Source organism: Equus przewalskii, chromosome X (assembly GCF_037783145.1).
Source record: "Equus przewalskii isolate Varuska chromosome X, EquPr2, whole genome shotgun sequence".
Lineage (NCBI taxonomy): Eukaryota > Metazoa > Chordata > Mammalia > Perissodactyla > Equidae > Equus > Equus przewalskii.
This window is the reverse complement of record NC_091863.1, coordinates 7,990,336-8,008,172: the sequence shown is the minus strand read 5'-3', so window position 1 is coordinate 8,008,172 and position 17,837 is coordinate 7,990,336. Positions and strand designations below refer to the sequence as shown.

Here is a 17,837-nt window from a genome sequence, read left to right as displayed (position 1 = left end):
AGCAGAGTGAAAGCAAAGAGGGGACGTTAGGACTTTACTGCGTCATTTTCCAGCTTTGCCTGGATATGTAGGGGAGCAGGGAGGGCCTCCAAGGTGAATGGGCGTGCTCTGTTCTCCCACAGAGCAGAAGGAAAAGAGACCTGGGCAGGACAGGCTGCAGGGAGAAAGAGACTTGAGCAAATGGTGAAACTGACTTTCTCTTAAGACAGGAAGCATTCTGGCAGGAAGTTCCTGTTTTTGGCAGAGGATTGATTTTAAATTTATGTTTACTTTTATATTATTGCAGTATAAAATAGACATAGTGAAGGGTGTCAATTGCACAAATCTGAACTGTACCCCTCAGTGAACTTTACATATGGGTATACTTAGGTAGCTGTCATACAGATTAAGACACAGAACATTTCTAGCAATCCAAAAGGTCCCATTGTACCCCATTTCCAGTCAATACCACCTCCCCATCTTGGTAATCACTATTCTGGCTTCTCTTACCGTAGATCATATTTGCCTATTTCAGTTCAACATTTGAATTTCAATTCCAGAATAAATAAATGGAATCTTACAGTATGTCCTCTTTTGTGTCTGATTTCTTTCTCTCAACAGAAAGTGTGTGAGCATAATCCATGTCACTGTGTGCATTGGTAGCATTTTCCTTTCATTGCTGAGTAATATTCCATTGTATGGATAGGTTTATCCATACAATTGGTTTATCATGCACCAGTTGATGGATATTTGATTTGATTGTTTCCATTTTGACGATTCTGCCTGAAGATATTATGAACATTCTTATACGTGAGGAGGCCATTGGCACCCATTTGTCCGTGTATCTAGTAGTAGAATTGCTGAGTCAGAGGGTAGGCATATGATTAGCTTTAGCAGATATAATCTTACAGTTTTCCAGGCAGAGGAACTGTCAGGACTATCTAGTAGTAGATTCTTCAGGATACCTGCAACCTTGGCTTCACATTCCCGCTGCTGTTTACAATTATACTGCCAATTGTGTAAAAATAGTATATGCCAGTGGGTGGTCGGTCCAACCAAATTGTAAGGGCTCAAACACAGGGGCCACATCCTATTTTCCTACCCCCCCCAAACACATATAGCAGATGGAGGACCACTCAGGGAGTCTAGTATAGTGGGACCCTGAAGAATTGACACAAGACACCCACAAACCCATCTTCCACTTGATAGCCACCCCTCTTGGGCTTGGATTGGTTGATTTCACTGGGTCTGGAGTCTCCACTCTGGCCCCAAACCGTGCCTTTTTCTAGACTCAGCTTGTGGGAGGCTGCACATAAATCACAGCACACCAGGCCTGGGGAGGGAACTCGGTGCACTTCTTCACAGGTGTTTCATAGTGCAGGCTTCCATGAGGGGACTGCAGAGAAGAGGTGAGTTTTAGGTGGTGTGAACCTCCAGTGTGTGCTAAAAGTAATTTGATTTACTTGGCAGCGTTTGCAAATAGTGTGTGTTTCTTCTATTTCCAAATCCTTCCTATGTCTATGTCGTTTTGCAATTTGCTCCTAAGAACTAAGACACAGAAAGCAGCGCTTTGAGCACTCCACCCCTCCCCTCCTTCCACCAACTCGGATCCAGCCTGGCATTAATGCCTGTCCTCACGTCCCAGCAGAGTTCCAGCAGATTTTCCAGGACTCCCCCTTCCAGCGGACTTCCCCAGACATGCCCAGGTCTTGCAAACCCTCCGGGACTCAGTTTGCCCACAGTGGCGCGGCCAGGCCAGAATCCAGCCAGGTCTCTCTCCCCTCAGCAGTTCCCCAAAACAGCATTACTTGGCTCCTCTCAGGCCTGCCCTCTCCTAGGGTTCCCCTCGTTGAGACTCTTCCAAAGGAGGGCTTTCCAAACACCGAAACTCCGCCCTCCTCGAAGCCGGTTCCGAATCGCCTTCCAGCGTCAGGCCCACACCCCCGTCAAAGTTAGTGAAAGTCTCTTTCTTTCTTGGAAACCCAAGCTCGCCCTCTCGCCGGTGTTGAAGGCTTTGGCAGCCCCAGCCCTGGCAGTCCAAGTCCCAGGAGCCCGGGTAGGGGCAGGGTGGCAGGAGGTAGGAGCGTCGGCCGCCCTGACACCTGTCGTGGGCGCGCTCAGTCGCTGCAGTTCCCAACAGCTGGCGGCGGCGGCTGCGACAGGGGCCCGCCAGGAGCGGAAGGAATTAAACGCCCGCCCATCGCATCTGACTCGGCCGTTCCCTCCTCCTCCTCCTCCTCCTCCTCCTTCCCCTTCGCTGCCGCCTCCTCCTCCCGGTCCCCGCCAGCTCCGCGGCGGGACGCTGGTGGCCTGGGCGCTTTGCACCGTGCTCGGGGCGCAGGGAGCAGGGCTCGTCCGGGGGCTGTCCTGGGATGGCGGTGAAATAGGGGGACCTCAGAGAGGCGCCGCGACCCCAGGCTGCGCCCGGGGGCCCGCCACTCCTCCTCGGTGGCGACATGGGGGACCCGGTGTACCGCGAGAAGCCGCAGCTGCATTACGCGGTAAGTGTCCCTGCGCGTGCAGAAGCAACAGGGGGCGCCACTTGGCCGGCCTGGGAGGGGATAGCGCGGGTCTGATGGGATCCGTGGCTCCTAAGAGGTCTTCAGTGGAGGGTAGTGGATGGTGCGTCACCCCCAAGTGTCACCTGCTCGGAAACTCGGCTGCCCGTCTGAAAGGGAGCCACCACCCCAGGAGCCCGAGTTCCTTTGCCCCGCGCGGTGGTCACTGCGTTCAGGGCCGGGGGCTGGACCCTGCTGCTGCCTCGCTGGCCATGGCTGAGAAATGGGGCTCCTGGGGCTGGGCCCAGGTTCACCCATTTAGTCTTCGGTCAGATATGCTGCTAGAACGGGGATAGAACTGTACGGGAGACAGGGGCGCTTCGTGATCCGTACGTGTGGCGAGTGGACTCGGCAGAGAAATGCTGCAGGGCACGTTGGGGTGCATCCGGTTTGCTCCTTGCAAGGGGGTGTGCATTCCCCTCCGAATTTGTGACGGGACAGAATGTTGCACATTATCTGATTAATACAAGAGGATTCCAGGGGGTCTTTATCAGTGGCCTCTCTTCTCCCTGTGGACTCAAATATTTCACAAATATGGATTGGGGACCTACTAGGTGCCAGGCAGTGCGTTCAGTGCTGGAGTCCCACAGGACACAACAGACAAAAAACTCATGGGGTTTGCCTCCTTTAAAGAAGGAGTCAAGATTTCAAGGTTAATGATTGACCAACCAAATCCAGATTCTAGATTGAGTTTATTTTTGAGAGAGAAAAGAAAGATGTTTCTGAGGAATGAGTACTACTTCTGAAGATTGAGTGCTGCCTCCGGGAAGCGGGCAGGCGGCAGTGTTAGCTTACCCCAGGTTTGGACTTGTATTTTCCAATTGTAAGATGTGTGGTTTTGGATAGGGCATTACAGTTGTACTGTCATCTGCTACTTTACTGAGTTGACATGGTTTTCATTGTTGAGATTGGACATGCTGAATGCCAACTTTAAAAATTGGAGAGAAGCAGGCTGAAAGTTAAGACAAGAATCATCAATATTTATAATAAGGCAAAGACAGTTATCTGTCTGGAATTCGTGTTCTCCAAAATGCACTCTCCACAGAAAAAAAAATATTTTTCAAGAAAGGAGTTGAAGCAGACAGAGGTCCAGAGCTGCCTCAGCTGGTTCTTGGTGCTTCTGGGTGGGTCCTGGATCAGCTGGGGGCCATTGACCTCAGGGCAAACCTCTGCTGTTTTACTTTGCTGGGCTGGAAAAGAGAGGGCCTGAATTAGAAAATCCTTAAGATCCTTTCCCGGGCGAACGTTCTAGGAACCTATGACAGCTCTTTCTCTAGTTTTGCCAGTTACTTGCCTTGAAACGCCAAGTGAGACACTAGTAAGTTACCGAGACTTGGTCATCTTTCTAGTAGAGACACTAGCGGCACAGTGATTTGCCTTTTAAAGTGATATTAAGGGTAACACGTTTTCAGCAGAGGTTTCTCTGCACTGAAGGACCTAGAGACTGTGCCCAGTATGCCCAATCAGCATCTCATCCCACCACCTTTTCCAGATTTTGAACTGTGTGCTGGTACCCTTTGATTTGTAATCTGAAGTCTCTATGCCGTTTACAAAGTGGAGGAGGAAAGGTAAGAACTGGCTCCTTAATTTAAAAAAGAGAATCGATCTATTTATTCTATGAATGATTATTGCCTCAATTATGCAAATACATCTAATGCATCACAAAACAACTTAAGAATTATTTTCATTCAGCTGTCTCATTCTCCTGAAAGCCTAAACTTAGAGTCAAGCTGATGCTAATGTCTCCTCTTGCACTCTGAAGATTTGCTGATGAAATAGCCCTTTATTCTAGCACAGATCACCACGTACATATTTTCTGATTTAAGACTATAAAAAGGAAGATTCTGGAGGGAGTTTGTTGGCTTTCCGGTTGGAAGAAGTCACCCGGGTCCTCAGAAGATGCCTATGCATACTTTAGAATGATAAAGCAGCAGCATTCAGCAGCTCTGCATCAGTCACAAGTCAAAAGAATGTTCTTTTAAAGTGTGACATGTTGCATTTCGTATTAACATAACCTCTATAGATTACTATCTATTCTATCATGCACTTTGTCTGCTTCCCCCATATTGATTTAGGTAATTCCAAAAGTTTGCTTTGCCTTTTAGCACAAATATTCCACTTATTTTGCTCACCATGGTTTTGCTCTGCTGCACATTGTCCTGGGATCGTGGAGGCTTTTTTTCTTTGTGTCTTACTGGAAAAGAATTACTCTCCATGTGTCTTAGTACTTCTTGCCTCGTCTGAAATATAATCCAGGGGGAAAGCATTTGATGTTCTTCCTTTGGTACTTTTTTCACGTGTCCAAGATGAGACTGTGTAGAAGAAATCAGTGGCTTGCATTTTATTCATTCATCAAACATTTATTGAGTGCCTATTGTGTGCCAGCTATTTGGTCAGTTTTCCAAAGAGACCATTAAATAGTGAAAATGTTAAGACTTGCTGTCAACTCTTCACTCATCTTTTTAAATGGTCATAATGGTCACAAAGAGAAATACAAACACTTAAGTAGATAAGAGCGTCCTTCATTTACATAATCAGTTACACTTTTCCGAAGTATAGCACAGCTGTCTTCTTGTTTTATCATCACAACAAAAATGTGTGTTAGTAGCTAATGTTCTCCTCCTAACCTTTACTCCCACGGTTTTCCCACATTCAGTTTATGGTGATTCCATCCTTCCAGCCGGGTGTCGTCCTTAGCGCCTTTTGGTGACTTGATCAGATTTTGCATTTTGAAAAGCCTGCTCTGGTCCCAGCATGGAGTCCAAGGTGAGGAGGAGCCAGAGTGCATCCTAACATTTGGGCCAGGGAGAGGTGAGAGAAGGTGACCTACACTAGGATGGCAGCTTGGCTGGAGGTTGAGAGCAGTTGGCATATTTGAGAGGTGCTCAGGACATTGATCCAGCCAGACTTTGTTTGGATGGGCTATAGAGGTGCCAGAGTACAAGGGTCATGAATCAATGATTTCCTGGCAGCATTTCTGGAGAAACTGCAGATCATAATAATATTTCCTTCATTAGTATTGTCTTATACAAGTTGCAAAGTATTTGGACACAGTCTGTGTCAATTTAAGCCCCAAATACAGCTGGTGGGTTAGGTTTTCTATTTTGTGGCTGAAGAAATCCAAGCTTAGAGCAGTAGAGTTCAAGGTGGCACAGGTGTAGCTGGTGACAGAACTGAAAGCTATCCAGGTGCCCTGATCTCACAGAGCTTGTCTGACTCATTTGGAAAATTGAGATAGATGAACCAAATTATCTTTCCTCCTCCTCCTTTTGTCGCTTTAATAAACCAACAATCAAATATTGTACCTTCAGTGACTTAATGTGACTGTCCATATTATTGAATTGCATGACCAAATAGCTCTTTAATTGGACTGGTATAGACAAAAACCCAAAATTTTAAATAACCATTGAGTTTAATGCCATATCTTTACAGCTTTTTCAGGGTTTCTCAGCCTCAGCAAAATGAACATTTTGGTTAGGATAGTTCTTTGTGGTGGTGGCCGTCCTGTGCACTGTAGGATGTTTAGCAGCATCCTCAGCCTCTGCCCACTGGATGCCAGTAGTACCCCCTCCCAGTTGTGACAACCAAAAATGTCTCCAGATATTGCCAAATGTCCCCTAGGGGGCAAAATTACCCCTGCTTGAGACCCACTGGTCTGTCTGATTTTCACACATGTTTTTAAGAAGATGTGACAATTACTGTATGAGAAGAAGATCTGAAAAGAGGAGATATGCTAAATGTTCTGAGTATTATATATACTATTCAACGAACATGCAGAACTTCAGAGAGAGGCCGACACAGAGGTTCAGAGAGAGCTGCAAACACAGCACAAGTGCTGGGGTAAGAGTATGAGATCCCTCAGTTTCAATGATCATGACTTTAACAACGCTCTCCTGCTTTTGATGACCGCCAAAAGTCGGGTCACCTGGCCTGGGTTAAAGATTGCCTTAGCCTGCCTTCCCCAACAGTCCTTATATGCTTTCTTCCATTAACCACAAACAAAATATAACAAACCTTGATTGTCTGCCAAGATCATGCAACATACGTCAAATTTGATGACAACCCATGCAGTTAAGTATGGTGACTCTTTCAATAGAATTACTACACTGAACCTTAGTTTTAGAACAAATTATCAGAGGTACTTTGGAGCAGCTTGTGAATACTATTATCGCAAGCAACTCCCTAGAGGCAGACACTTATTTTCACCCCCTTCTGTGAAAAACAAACAATAAGAAAATTTTGTGATGCTTCCGCTAAGATAAATCTATGAGTGGGCGATGTGTGTTCTGTTCCCTGAGGTGTGGTCAAAAGCAGGGGGCTTAGCCTCTGACTTGGCACTGGGCCCCATGGAGTCCAGCTGTCAAGATGCAGCCATTCTCCGCCCATGGACCAGTCTACTTCTGAGCGCTTCTGTTGCTGACCTCACTTCCTGTTTGGTGCGGTCACCCCACCATCTGTGCTCTTGACCACAACCTCGTCATTAAATGCTGACTGTTCCCTCGTTCTACTTAACCCCTCCCTAAGGAACCTACTGGAAGGGCTAAGCTGCTTACCCTAACAGGGAGCCTCTCTTCACTCAAAATGGTTAAGGTCTTAATATGGAAGTTTCCAAATTTGCTTTCTATGAACATTTGATTTCCAAAATCTTTGAAGTCGTTAAGTTCACTTAACTCAGTCGTATTGATTACAGGGTATTCTTTGGTAATTCTGAAGATGCCCGAAACCGGGCACTGTTGCAGGGCCAAGCTGATATGAATCAGTTATTCATCCTCCATCAGTGCTGCCAGTGTAAACATCTTAGGAAATTCAGCAGAACTTGTACTGACCTGTGGCATGGCCTGAAATTCACTTTTATAACACTCTGCTTGCTTGTCCTTTATCTCCTCACAAAAGCAAAATTTTTGCAAGTTACAAAGAAGTGGGAGATTATTGAGTCCTCTTAACACTTCTACTAATTGTGGATACCTTTTCCACCCCCCTGCCCCACCCCCACCCAACATGCTTTCTTTTCTGCTGCACTCAGAGCTTTTCCTAGATGTGACCTCTTTGGTTTGGAGCTCCTACCATCTTAGGAAGCTACATTTCCCACCCTTCTTAAGCACTGTTAATTGATAAATAATCAGCTTCCCGTTGGGTGTTGCATAGCAGAGATATCTGCCAATCATAGGAAAACAAATACTACTCTTTGCCTAGTCCTTTCTGGTAATAAACTTATATTATTTACATTTCCTGTTCCCCACATTGTGATAACCCTGGACCTAATGCACTTGAGTTTCAACTTGGTTGTGATGTTATTGTCCAGTCATACAATCTTCACTGGGTTTTTGATTCCCTACTTGCCCCTCACCTGTATCACACTCGGTCTCTCCTATCTCAGTAAACAGTTGGCCACTTGGTGAGCTAACCAAGCCAGAACACCTAAGGGTCATCCTGGGTTCCTCCCTTTCCTGAAACCCCCACATTGAATCTCCGAGCCAGCTTTGCCAGGTCTGTTTCATAGCACTTTCCAAATTCATCCTCTTCTTTCCGTCCACACTGCTGTCATCTAAATCTTAACTCTCACCATCCATTGTTCCTCACTTAGGCAACACAATAACCCTATATTCCAATTCTGTGGCCAGTGAGATCTTTTGAAAAGAAAATGAAGTTGTGACATTTCAGTGCTTAAAGCTTTCCAGTTGGTTTCCATTACACTTAGACTTCCATTACACTTATCTTCATCCATGACCTTGGCCTTCCAAGGCCTCCTACGTGATCCTCCCTGCTTCCTAATACCTCCTCTCAGCTTACCACTGCCTGGCCACATTAGTGTCCTTTCTGTCCCTCAAATGCGACCAGCTCTTTCCTGCCCGAGGCCTTTGTACTTGTTCTTCCTTCTGCCTGGGACCTTCTTTGTGTAGCAGGCTTTTTTCATATCCTATAAGTTGCAGGAAAAAATGTCACCTTCCCTGACTGCTCTCTCCAAAGTGCTTCTGACTCCACTCAGTTACCACTGATCATATCACAGTAGCTGCTGCCTTCATTGTTTGCATCGCTACTTGGTATTATATTATACATTCATTATTTGTCTCTCTCCCTACTGGCGTGTAGGCTTATTCAGGGCAGGGCCCCAATCATTCTTTCCCACAATATCCCCATGTGGGCCTGGCACAAGGTAGCACCCAATAAATATCTATGAGTAGATGAATTTGGCTCCCTGGGTGTTTTTACCTAACTTACACCAGGGGATTCCAAACTACACTCATCATCAATTGATGATTGCAAAATGTATTGGCCTCAAGGTTTTATCCATTTCCTGCTAAATGAGACTCTACAGGGCCTGGACTTGGAATCAATACTTTGAAAAAACTTTGGAGGTGATTCTGATATCACCCATGTTTGGAAATCAATTGATTTACATGGTGAACCACTTACCATTCAAGAAGCCACCACGAAGTCTAGGATTCTGAGGCAAAGTGGATCTGGAGAGTGGAGGCCAGAGCTTTGCTTCATATGGCTCTTAGTTAATGTACTACAAGTTTTCAGAGAGGTCTTTTGTTTTTTAACCTAGTGTTCATTTCAAATGAACACTCTAAGGATATAAGAGTCGTAGGAATGCTTCCTGTACATAGCATGGTCTGACAATATGTCCCTCAGCATCCATTTTCTAGGTAATCCAAGCCAGAGGTTCTCAACCAGGGACATTGGGCAATGTCTGGAGGCATTGTTGGTTGTTACAACTGGCAAGAAGTTCTGGCATCTAGTAAGTAGGTAGAGACCTGAGATGCTGCTCAACATCCTACAAGGCACAGCACAGCCCAACAAACAATTGTCTAGCCCAAATGTCAGTAGTGCCAAGATTGAGAAATCTTGACTTGTGTATTTCTGTAGACATCAAAATCTCTACTGTTTTTAAGAATAATTTTGTATGGTGCTCTCTAAAATGAACTATACATATTTCCCTACTGTTTAAGAGATGGAGTTGACAGAATGTGAGTTACCTTTTCCATCTGTGAGTCACAATTATGAACAGCATGTTTCATACTGTGCCAGGATTATTCTGAGAAGAGTGATAGTGGCCCCTTCTAGAAGCCTCAGTGCCTTGGGCTCTTTGCTTCTTCACTCCTCAACTCTTTGTAATTTTAGGCCTTATTTCTTAAACGTTTCCTGTTTTCTCTCCTTTATCAGACTTTAGCTGATTTCTTGATTTATTAATGTCTAACAGCCTTGTCTAATTCACTATCTCTAGTCTCATTTAGCTGGAATAACAGTTTATTAAATCTATTAGTCCTGGGTCTAAAATTAGGAATCATAATCTCTGAACTAGGATTTGAGGAAATTCTCAGAGAGCCTTCGTGTGTGGACATTGGATCTGTGACTATATGTGAGTGAGAAGCCAGGGCCCACTTCTGTCCAGCAACCACTCATTGAGAATATGTTGTGGACTGGCCTGCTCTGGGGAAAATGCAAAAGGCACTGAAAGAAAAGCAAAAGGAAGGAGGAAGGAGATAGCTCCTCCCAGCTCTTCTTTCTCAATTCCATCAGGGTTAAAATTCTCCCAGGCAGCCCAGGGGGGCAGGTGTGTTAGTGGTCTATCTAGTCTGCCATTGACAAGGATTGCGGGGCCCTTTCTTAAGTCTGGGCCACATCACGGAATGTTACTTGGCATGGCCTGTTTTAGATTGTAAACTCCAAAATGATGAAGAGTATTTAAATAGATTTAAAAGTCTTAGATGCTTACAAAATTTTGGACTAAGATCAACAATGTTTACAAACAATTACAATTAATTTAATATTTTTTAATGTACCTTCTCAGATTTTCTGGTTCTAACCTTATTTTCGAAAGATCAAGTTTTCTGATTTGTTTTATTCTTAAATACATTTTGAATACTTAAAAACTTAAAGATAGATCAAAGGAAACAACAAGAACTCCCATCGATCATTATATGGTACTGCTTTCTTTATCTTTCTGGTGACTACTTGCATGTGAATATGGGATACATGTCAGTTCAGATAAGTTATACATAAAGTCTAAGACTAATTTGTTCATTCAAATATAATCATTGTTACTAAGGGCTCTTTCCTTGAAAGATGTCATGACCCTTTGAAATCAAAACTGGTCAAGATTTTTTCCTTTCTCTTTGGCTATTTGACACTTTCTTAGAACTCTCCTAACTTTAAGAAATTTTAGAGTAAAATTTGAGCCTTTGGAGTGTCAGCTAAATTAGATTTCTGAGATGAAGTTTTCAGAAGAATTTGGAGTTGTGGCTTTGGGGAAAAGTTGCCATGGAAACAGCAAAAGACATTCAGATGAATAAACTTTAAAAATATTTTTTGAATGACCCCTTTCTACAGCTGACTGAAATATCTGGTAAAGAAATGTATAAGTCAGTCCAAGTAAAATAAAGATGCTAAAAGCCTCTCGCGTGTGGAGCACCTCAGCTCTGCATTTGCCGAGCCCTCCGGTGCCAGGGTGGGTGCTGCTGCACATGGACGGAACTCCCTACTGTTGCTCTGGATTCCTTACCTGGAAGCGCTGCTTTAATTAGATCCACAGAGTAATAATACTTTAGCAAGAAAATGAAGTGTCGAGTTTGCTGGAAGAATTTGAAAATAGTAACACATAGTATTATTTTTGCAAGTATTTATGCACATGACCTTTAACAGTCCCATGATGATGTCATTTCGATTGTCTAAGCAAAATGTAAAATATAGTCTTGACTGATCTCAAAAGATGAAACGTTCTCCCATCTTGGCTACTGACTCCCAGAGAAGGCTCTCTATCCATCAGGATCCCAGCGGGAGACAGATGGCACACTCAAAAAGGTTTACCTTAAGGAATGAACTAGCACCCATATCTCAACAGGTTTAAGGGGACCAACAAGGGGTGGTGAAGCACACAGCAATTGACAACGTGGGAAAGCTGTTACCACATGGGCACAGGGAGGGATCAGTGTTACCAGAACCTAGGGACTTCCAACTTCTGCTGGAAGGGACCCTGGAAATGTACCCAGAGAGGACTGCAGCAAGGGCAAAATATGGAGAAGCAGGGATGGAGTGGGACAATAAATACTCTGACTTCTTGGTCTTCCTGCTCCCCCATTTCCTTCTAGTACCAAACCCAACCAATCCATTGGTTGCTTTGAGATGCAGTCCATTGAAATCAGTCTCACAGGGCTCAGGCCAGCACGGAGAAGGGCAGAAATTTTTGTTTTGTTTGGCATGGACAGTGGCGGGGGAGTTGGCAAACAGCAGAAAATATCATCACATGCATGTCCAGTCTTGTTTGGGGTTTACTTAGATTATGAAAGACCCTAAATTTCTAGGCGTATAGAGGACTCCCAGATTGCTTAGAATATCTCTTTGCTCTCCTCTATGGGTTATTTTAATTACCACATTTCAACTAGTAAGGTGCTATGCCAATTCCATCCATATGTGATATGTATGTCTTTAAGAATATTCAGGGACCGGCCCAGTGGCCCAGCGGTTAAGTGTGTACGTTTGCTTCGGCGGCCTGGTGTTTGCCGGTTCGGATCCCGGGTGCGGACGTGGCACCGCTTGGCAAAAGCAATGCTGTGTTAGGCATCCCACATAGAAAGTAGAGGAAGATGGGCACGGATGCTAGCTCAGAGCCAGTCTTCCTCAGCAAAAAGAGGAAGATTGGTAGCAGTTAGCTCAGGGCTAATCTTCCTCAAAAAAATAAAAAAGAATATTCACATTACAACCCTATTAAAGTACTTACCCTTCACTTATTATACATATATAGAGAGAGATACGTGTATCAATGATATGTTATTGTGATGTGATGTACTTTACATACATATTGTAGTTAATTTAATATTGAGAAGTTCCATACTTAATTCAAAAATGCTTTGGTCTAAATTTATTGATATAAATTAAAACTATAATGGATTTTTCTTTCCTCTAAGCCCATTAGGATAGTCTAATGTAATTTATTGTCCAAACAATGAAAAAGGAAGAACTGGTTTAGCTCTTTTTCTGGTTGATGGGTAAAGAGCTTTAACCTTTAAAGTTACACATCAGCACAAATGGGTTAACCTGTGCTTTAATGAAAAGTGATTCTCATTTATCTCTGGTTAAGGAGTGGTTGCAACTGAGTACAGGTTAGCCACCCTGTACTCCAGTTAACTTAGTAGAGAGGAAATTCTCATTTCAACTTTGACTGCAGAAAGTGCCTTTCATTCTTGTTAGTTCCTCCTTGAGGCCCCTGTGCACCCACTTTCATGATATTCATCTTGCTTGTAATTGCTTCTTTAAAGACCATATTCACCACAGACCTGAAAAATCCAAAGGTGCAGAGGCCAGAACCAGGGACTTTAGCTGGACTCCATCTCCTTGGCCACATGTAGCATGTGCCTGATGCTTAGTATGTCCTTGAATGTCAGCAAAATTAATGATTTAGAGCTCTTAGAAACATTTAGGCTGACTTACAATAATTATAATAATAGCCAATGTTTATTGAATGCTTTCCATGAGCCCTGGACATTCTACATATATTATCTCTTTTAATCTTTAAAAGAACCGTATGAGGTAGGTCTTGTTAGCGTCCCTGTTTAAAAGATGAGGAAACCAAACCATCGAATTTAGGCTTGTGTCAGGGTCATGTAGCTAATAAGTAGTGGCACCAGGACTCAAATCCTTGTTTCTTTGACTGCTGAGTCGCAGTGCTTGAAGCACTGCACAATGGCTGACTGTTAAAATGGCTTTGGCTTGAGGTGATACCTTTGAGATGACACTTTAAAAAACTTTTCCTTTTGTAATAATTGCAGAATGATAAGAAGTTGCAAAAATAGTAGAGAGACCCATGTACCCTTTGCCCAGCTTCCCTCAATGATAGCATCTTATGTAACTATAGTATGATATCAAAACCAGGAAATTGACATTGGTACGATACTATTAACTTGACTACAGACCTTGTTCACATTTCACCAGTTTTTTACATGCGCTCCTTTGCGTACGTGTGAGTGAGAGAGAGAAAGGGTGTGTGTGTGTGTGTTAGTTTCATGCAATTTTGTCACGTGTATACGTTGGCATAACCCCCACTACATTCAAGATATGGAACTGTTCCATCAGCACAAAAGAACGTCCTCATGCTACTCCTTTGTAATCACACTCATGCTACCTCCTACCATCATCTCTAATCCGGGCAATTGCTGACCTGTTCTCCATTAAATGACACCTTTGAAATCACTCCCTCTGTCCTTCTGGTACAATGGGAACATTCCTGTCTCCATTGACCATTTACGCCAAAAACATTCAGAAACATAACAGGAGAGAGTAAGGTGACTTGATAATGAGATCAGAGAGGATTTTGGTGTTCTTGTTGTTAGCAATATATACAACCACAAATAAAGAACATCCTGTTTGGTATTTTTAGCTGAGTATTGTGGTAATTGTATAATTCCAGCTCTTGTGTTTTCTCTAGCAAAGTGCTTTTGATTGAAACACCACAGCGTTTAGCTCTTGCGTGAATGCTCTATGCTCCCTCTTTGCATGGCTGTTCTAATGGAACGTCCATTTCAGGAATGAGAACCACGCAGTTGAACTTGCAGCAGCCTGGAAAAGGTACATGAGAGCTGGCTCTCTGCCCTCCAAAAGTATTTATGAACAAGGTTAAACACAAGCCCTGCATGTATTTGTGGTAGCCACGACCCAGTTGTACTCTGGGCAGCACAAGGGTTATGTAAACCCTGACATTCATGGTACACATGCATTTTTATTCATTCATTTCAAAGGGAGGGGCAGTTCACAGACCTCTCTTGGGGAAAAGTTTGAACCTTATCAAGATTAACTGGTTCAAAAAAACCTTAATAGCTGTTTTTATTCAGGATGGCTACAGAGTGAAACCTTATCATCGGGACACAGTTAGAAAGACTTCCTGCATTTATTTGGTTCCCACTATTTAAAAAGTGGTGTAAAAAGTGCTGATGCTGTTTGATTCTGCGAACATAGGCACACTCTTATTGGATACTTCAACTATTGTACAGTTTTACTATATGATTTGCTCTCATTTTTATTAGAAAGGGAGAATTTTTTTAAAACCTAGACGTTCTTAGACCAACCTATTTCTTTTAATTAGACAGGCAGGGGATGCCAGCATTACTGTGTAGGTACTTCGTATCGTCCATTGTAGGGAGCCTAAGAAAAACCTGGATTTGAAGAACCATGGGGCCTCCCATGAGATTTCTGCATTGGAGGACACTTTTTTATTTTGAATGTCATTAAAAAGGAATGAAATGTAGAACTCCTGACATGTACACATACACACACAAAATGGTGCTTTACTTTATAGTTGTGTTGTCCAAAATGTAGAATTGTGTTCATACTGAGTAACTGTTGCCACACTAATGCAGCATAACAAACTACTTTGAAATTCAATGGCTTAAAATAACCATCACTTCTTCTCATGGATTTGTGGCTCAGCTGGAGTTGGCTTGTTTGGGCAGAGCTCAGCTGTTTGACTTGAGGTCAAGCTGCTCGTCCTGCTGGCCTTCGATCCTTGGTCAGTTCTGTTCCACATGTGTTTATTCTGGAGCCTGGGTTGGTGGGGCAGCATCTACCTGGGGAAATGCAGAAGCAGAATATAACAAGTAGAATCCACTAAGGGTCTTAACACATAGGCGGGACTCTGACACACTCTCATCTGTACCCACCTGCCTTTGGCCAGGGCAAGTCACATGTCCAAGCGTAACATCAGTGGGTGGTGAAATACACTCCCTCCATGATGGGGCTGTGGCAAGGTATGAGGACAGTGACGGGTGAAGAAATGAGGCAAATCATTCACTTTACCACAGTATGTAATCAAATTCTCTTGAAAATGCTGATGTTTTTAAGAAGGTGCAAATCTGTCTATCTCAATTTTTTTTTTCCTATTTGGTCAATGAGTTCTTTCTGTCATGGATATCAACATATATCTCCTTATGACCTAATTAAACAAGAAAAGCAGGAAGATAGGGCCATCGTACTGATTCTAGCCCCCACAGACACACATTGATTGAATATATATAGAATATAGATATCAAAGGAATATCATAGAAATAGACTGAATAATATTAATGTTTAAACAGAATTATCACAGTCTTCCCCTGTTTCCTTGTGCTTAGCAGCTCTGGTTCCTCAATCTTTCAAAAGGAAAAGGTTCAGAATCACCTCCCAGGAGATGTTTGTATCTGCTTCGATTTAACAGTGTCGCTTTAAAAAGACTTGTGAATTTAGCTCCTGTTTTAAAACCTAGAAGAAATTTTGGATGTGATCATTTACAGGCAGAGGAAAAAATATATTAATCTTTTAGTTCAAACAAATCGGAGCCAACATTTGGAAATTAGCTGGTTAGTTTGATCAATTTTGACATGTAAATGGATAGGCTAAATTAAAAATAATGCCCACGCAAAATCTCCTCTCTGAATTGTAAAACCTTTCCCCTGTCTTCTTCCATTTTATCAACCGATTGGACAGTTGCCAAATCCTGTTTTGTTTTCACTTTGCGCTGTGGGTGCGCATACCTAGCAGAACACCTGCCATATTGCAGCCACTCGGTTGTCTAAATCAGGAGTCCGAAAACTGTGGCCCACAGGCCAAATCCGGCCTGCTGCCTGCTTTTTTACAGCCCAAGAGCTAAGAATAAATATTATATTTTTAAACAGTGGGAAAAAATCAAAAGAACAGTATTTCATGACCTGAAAATTATATGCAATACAAACTTTACTGTCGTAAATCAAGTTTTCTTGGCAACAGCCACGCCCATTGATTTACGTATTGACTATGGCTGCTTTCCTGCTGCAGCAGCAGGGTTGAGTAGTTGCAACAGGCTGTGTGGCATGCACATGTAAAATATGTACTCTCTGGCCATTTACCAAAACAGTTTGCAGGTCTCTGGTCTAAAGCTATGTCTCAAGTTACCGTGCTGTAGACAGGTCTACTATTATATAAGAAAGAGGGCCAAAGAAAGGGGACACACATCGTTAGTGTGGAGGGGAATGCTGGGTACATTCAAATGAGGGCAAAATATCACTGAACATTCATTTATTCACAGGTATGTGTGGAGAACAGGATCTGTGTCCAGCACTAAAGGAAAATTTCAGAAAAGGATAATATCTAACTTCTACTCTTAGGCTTCCTCTTGAATTAAAAGTAAGAGGTATCCACATATAGTTTATAGTGTCTGAAACCTATCTGTCTTGTCTAATTCTCTAAGTCATCAGAAAACCCTTTGGCATTTTTAAGTTAAAAATAGTATTTTGGGGGCCAACTCTGTGGCATAGTGGTTAAGTTCAGTGCATTCCACTTCAGTGGCTCAGGTTTGTGGGTTCGAATCCCAGGCAAGGACCTACACCACTCATCAGCCAAGCTGTGGCAGTGACCCAGATATAAAGCACAGATGTTAGTTCAGGCCTAATCTTCCTCAAGCAAAAAACGAGGAAGATTGGCAACGGATGTTAGCTCAGGGTGAATCTTCCTCAGCAAAAAAAAAAAAAGGGGGGGGGTTGTAGCTTATTTTATAAATATTCTAGGCAGAATAGTTTTCATGAGCATTACTTTTCTTACCTGTTCAAAGTGGAGAATTGAACTCTGAAAAATGTCATTTACGCATTGGTTTTTAACAATGCACTGGTTCCTATTGTTTTGCATTTGAGATTTTTACATTAGAGTATCCAGAACTCCCTCAGAGGAAAGAATGTAAAGGGCCTCCAAGGGCTGACCCTAAAAACACCACTGCCCTGTTCTTTAAACTCTGTATAGCTCGCTGAGCACTTAGCCACAAGAGCTGGGTGGTGAGAGAGCTCTTGGTCCTGCCAGTGCAGTCTGTATTTTGCCAAGGGATATGACCCCGTCTTATGCTGTGTGATGTTTCTTTTGGCTGACTCTTCCACATTCTTTTGACCCTTTGAATGTAGATGTCTTTGCAGCTTTAGCCCTACAACATGGCCTCCTGCTATCATTTCCTGCAGGTCTTGTCTTAGATCTCAGCAGCTTCCTGAGTAAATGTCACCTTACTATCTCAAGAGAGGAGCTTGGGAGGCTCACAAAACCTGGTTCCCATCAGATATGAAGCATAATATTCCTGAGTCTTCTCAGTGGACTCTGCAGGAGGATGAGCCTAGAATTCTCTTCAGTTCCAAAGCCAGGGGCAAGGTGGGGCACTGAACAGAGAACCAGGAAAATACCCCTAAGGGTGGGGACCAAATGACTCCAGAGGAGGAAATTCCAGTTGAAAATAGAAACCAGGTCAGCACCCTTGTGAGAGCCAGTGTACTAGACTCAGAAACTGGCAACCTGTGGCCTGCGAAGGCTGCTATCACA

At 43.3% G+C, this 17,837-nt stretch overlaps 1 protein-coding gene across 5 annotated transcripts in view; it reads left to right on the top strand.

The window, feature by feature from the left end:
- The window catches only part of ARHGAP6 (Rho GTPase activating protein 6), a 462,402-nt gene that overhangs the window by 222,638 nt on the left and 221,927 nt on the right, over positions 1 to 17,837 (top strand). For 2 of the 5 annotated variants that reach the window (XM_070604439.1, XM_008524994.2), the window contains exon 1: positions 1,928 to 2,480. The exons of 2 other annotated variants lie outside the window; for them this stretch is intronic. In XM_070604439.1, coding sequence (XP_070460540.1) covers positions 2,436 to 2,480 — 45 coding nt within the window. In that variant the 5' untranslated portion in view covers positions 1,928 to 2,435. Of the gene's footprint in view, positions 1 to 1,927; positions 2,481 to 4,029; positions 4,106 to 17,837 lie in introns of those variants that run through there. One more of the 5 variants, XM_070604441.1, reaches the window with a different exon arrangement.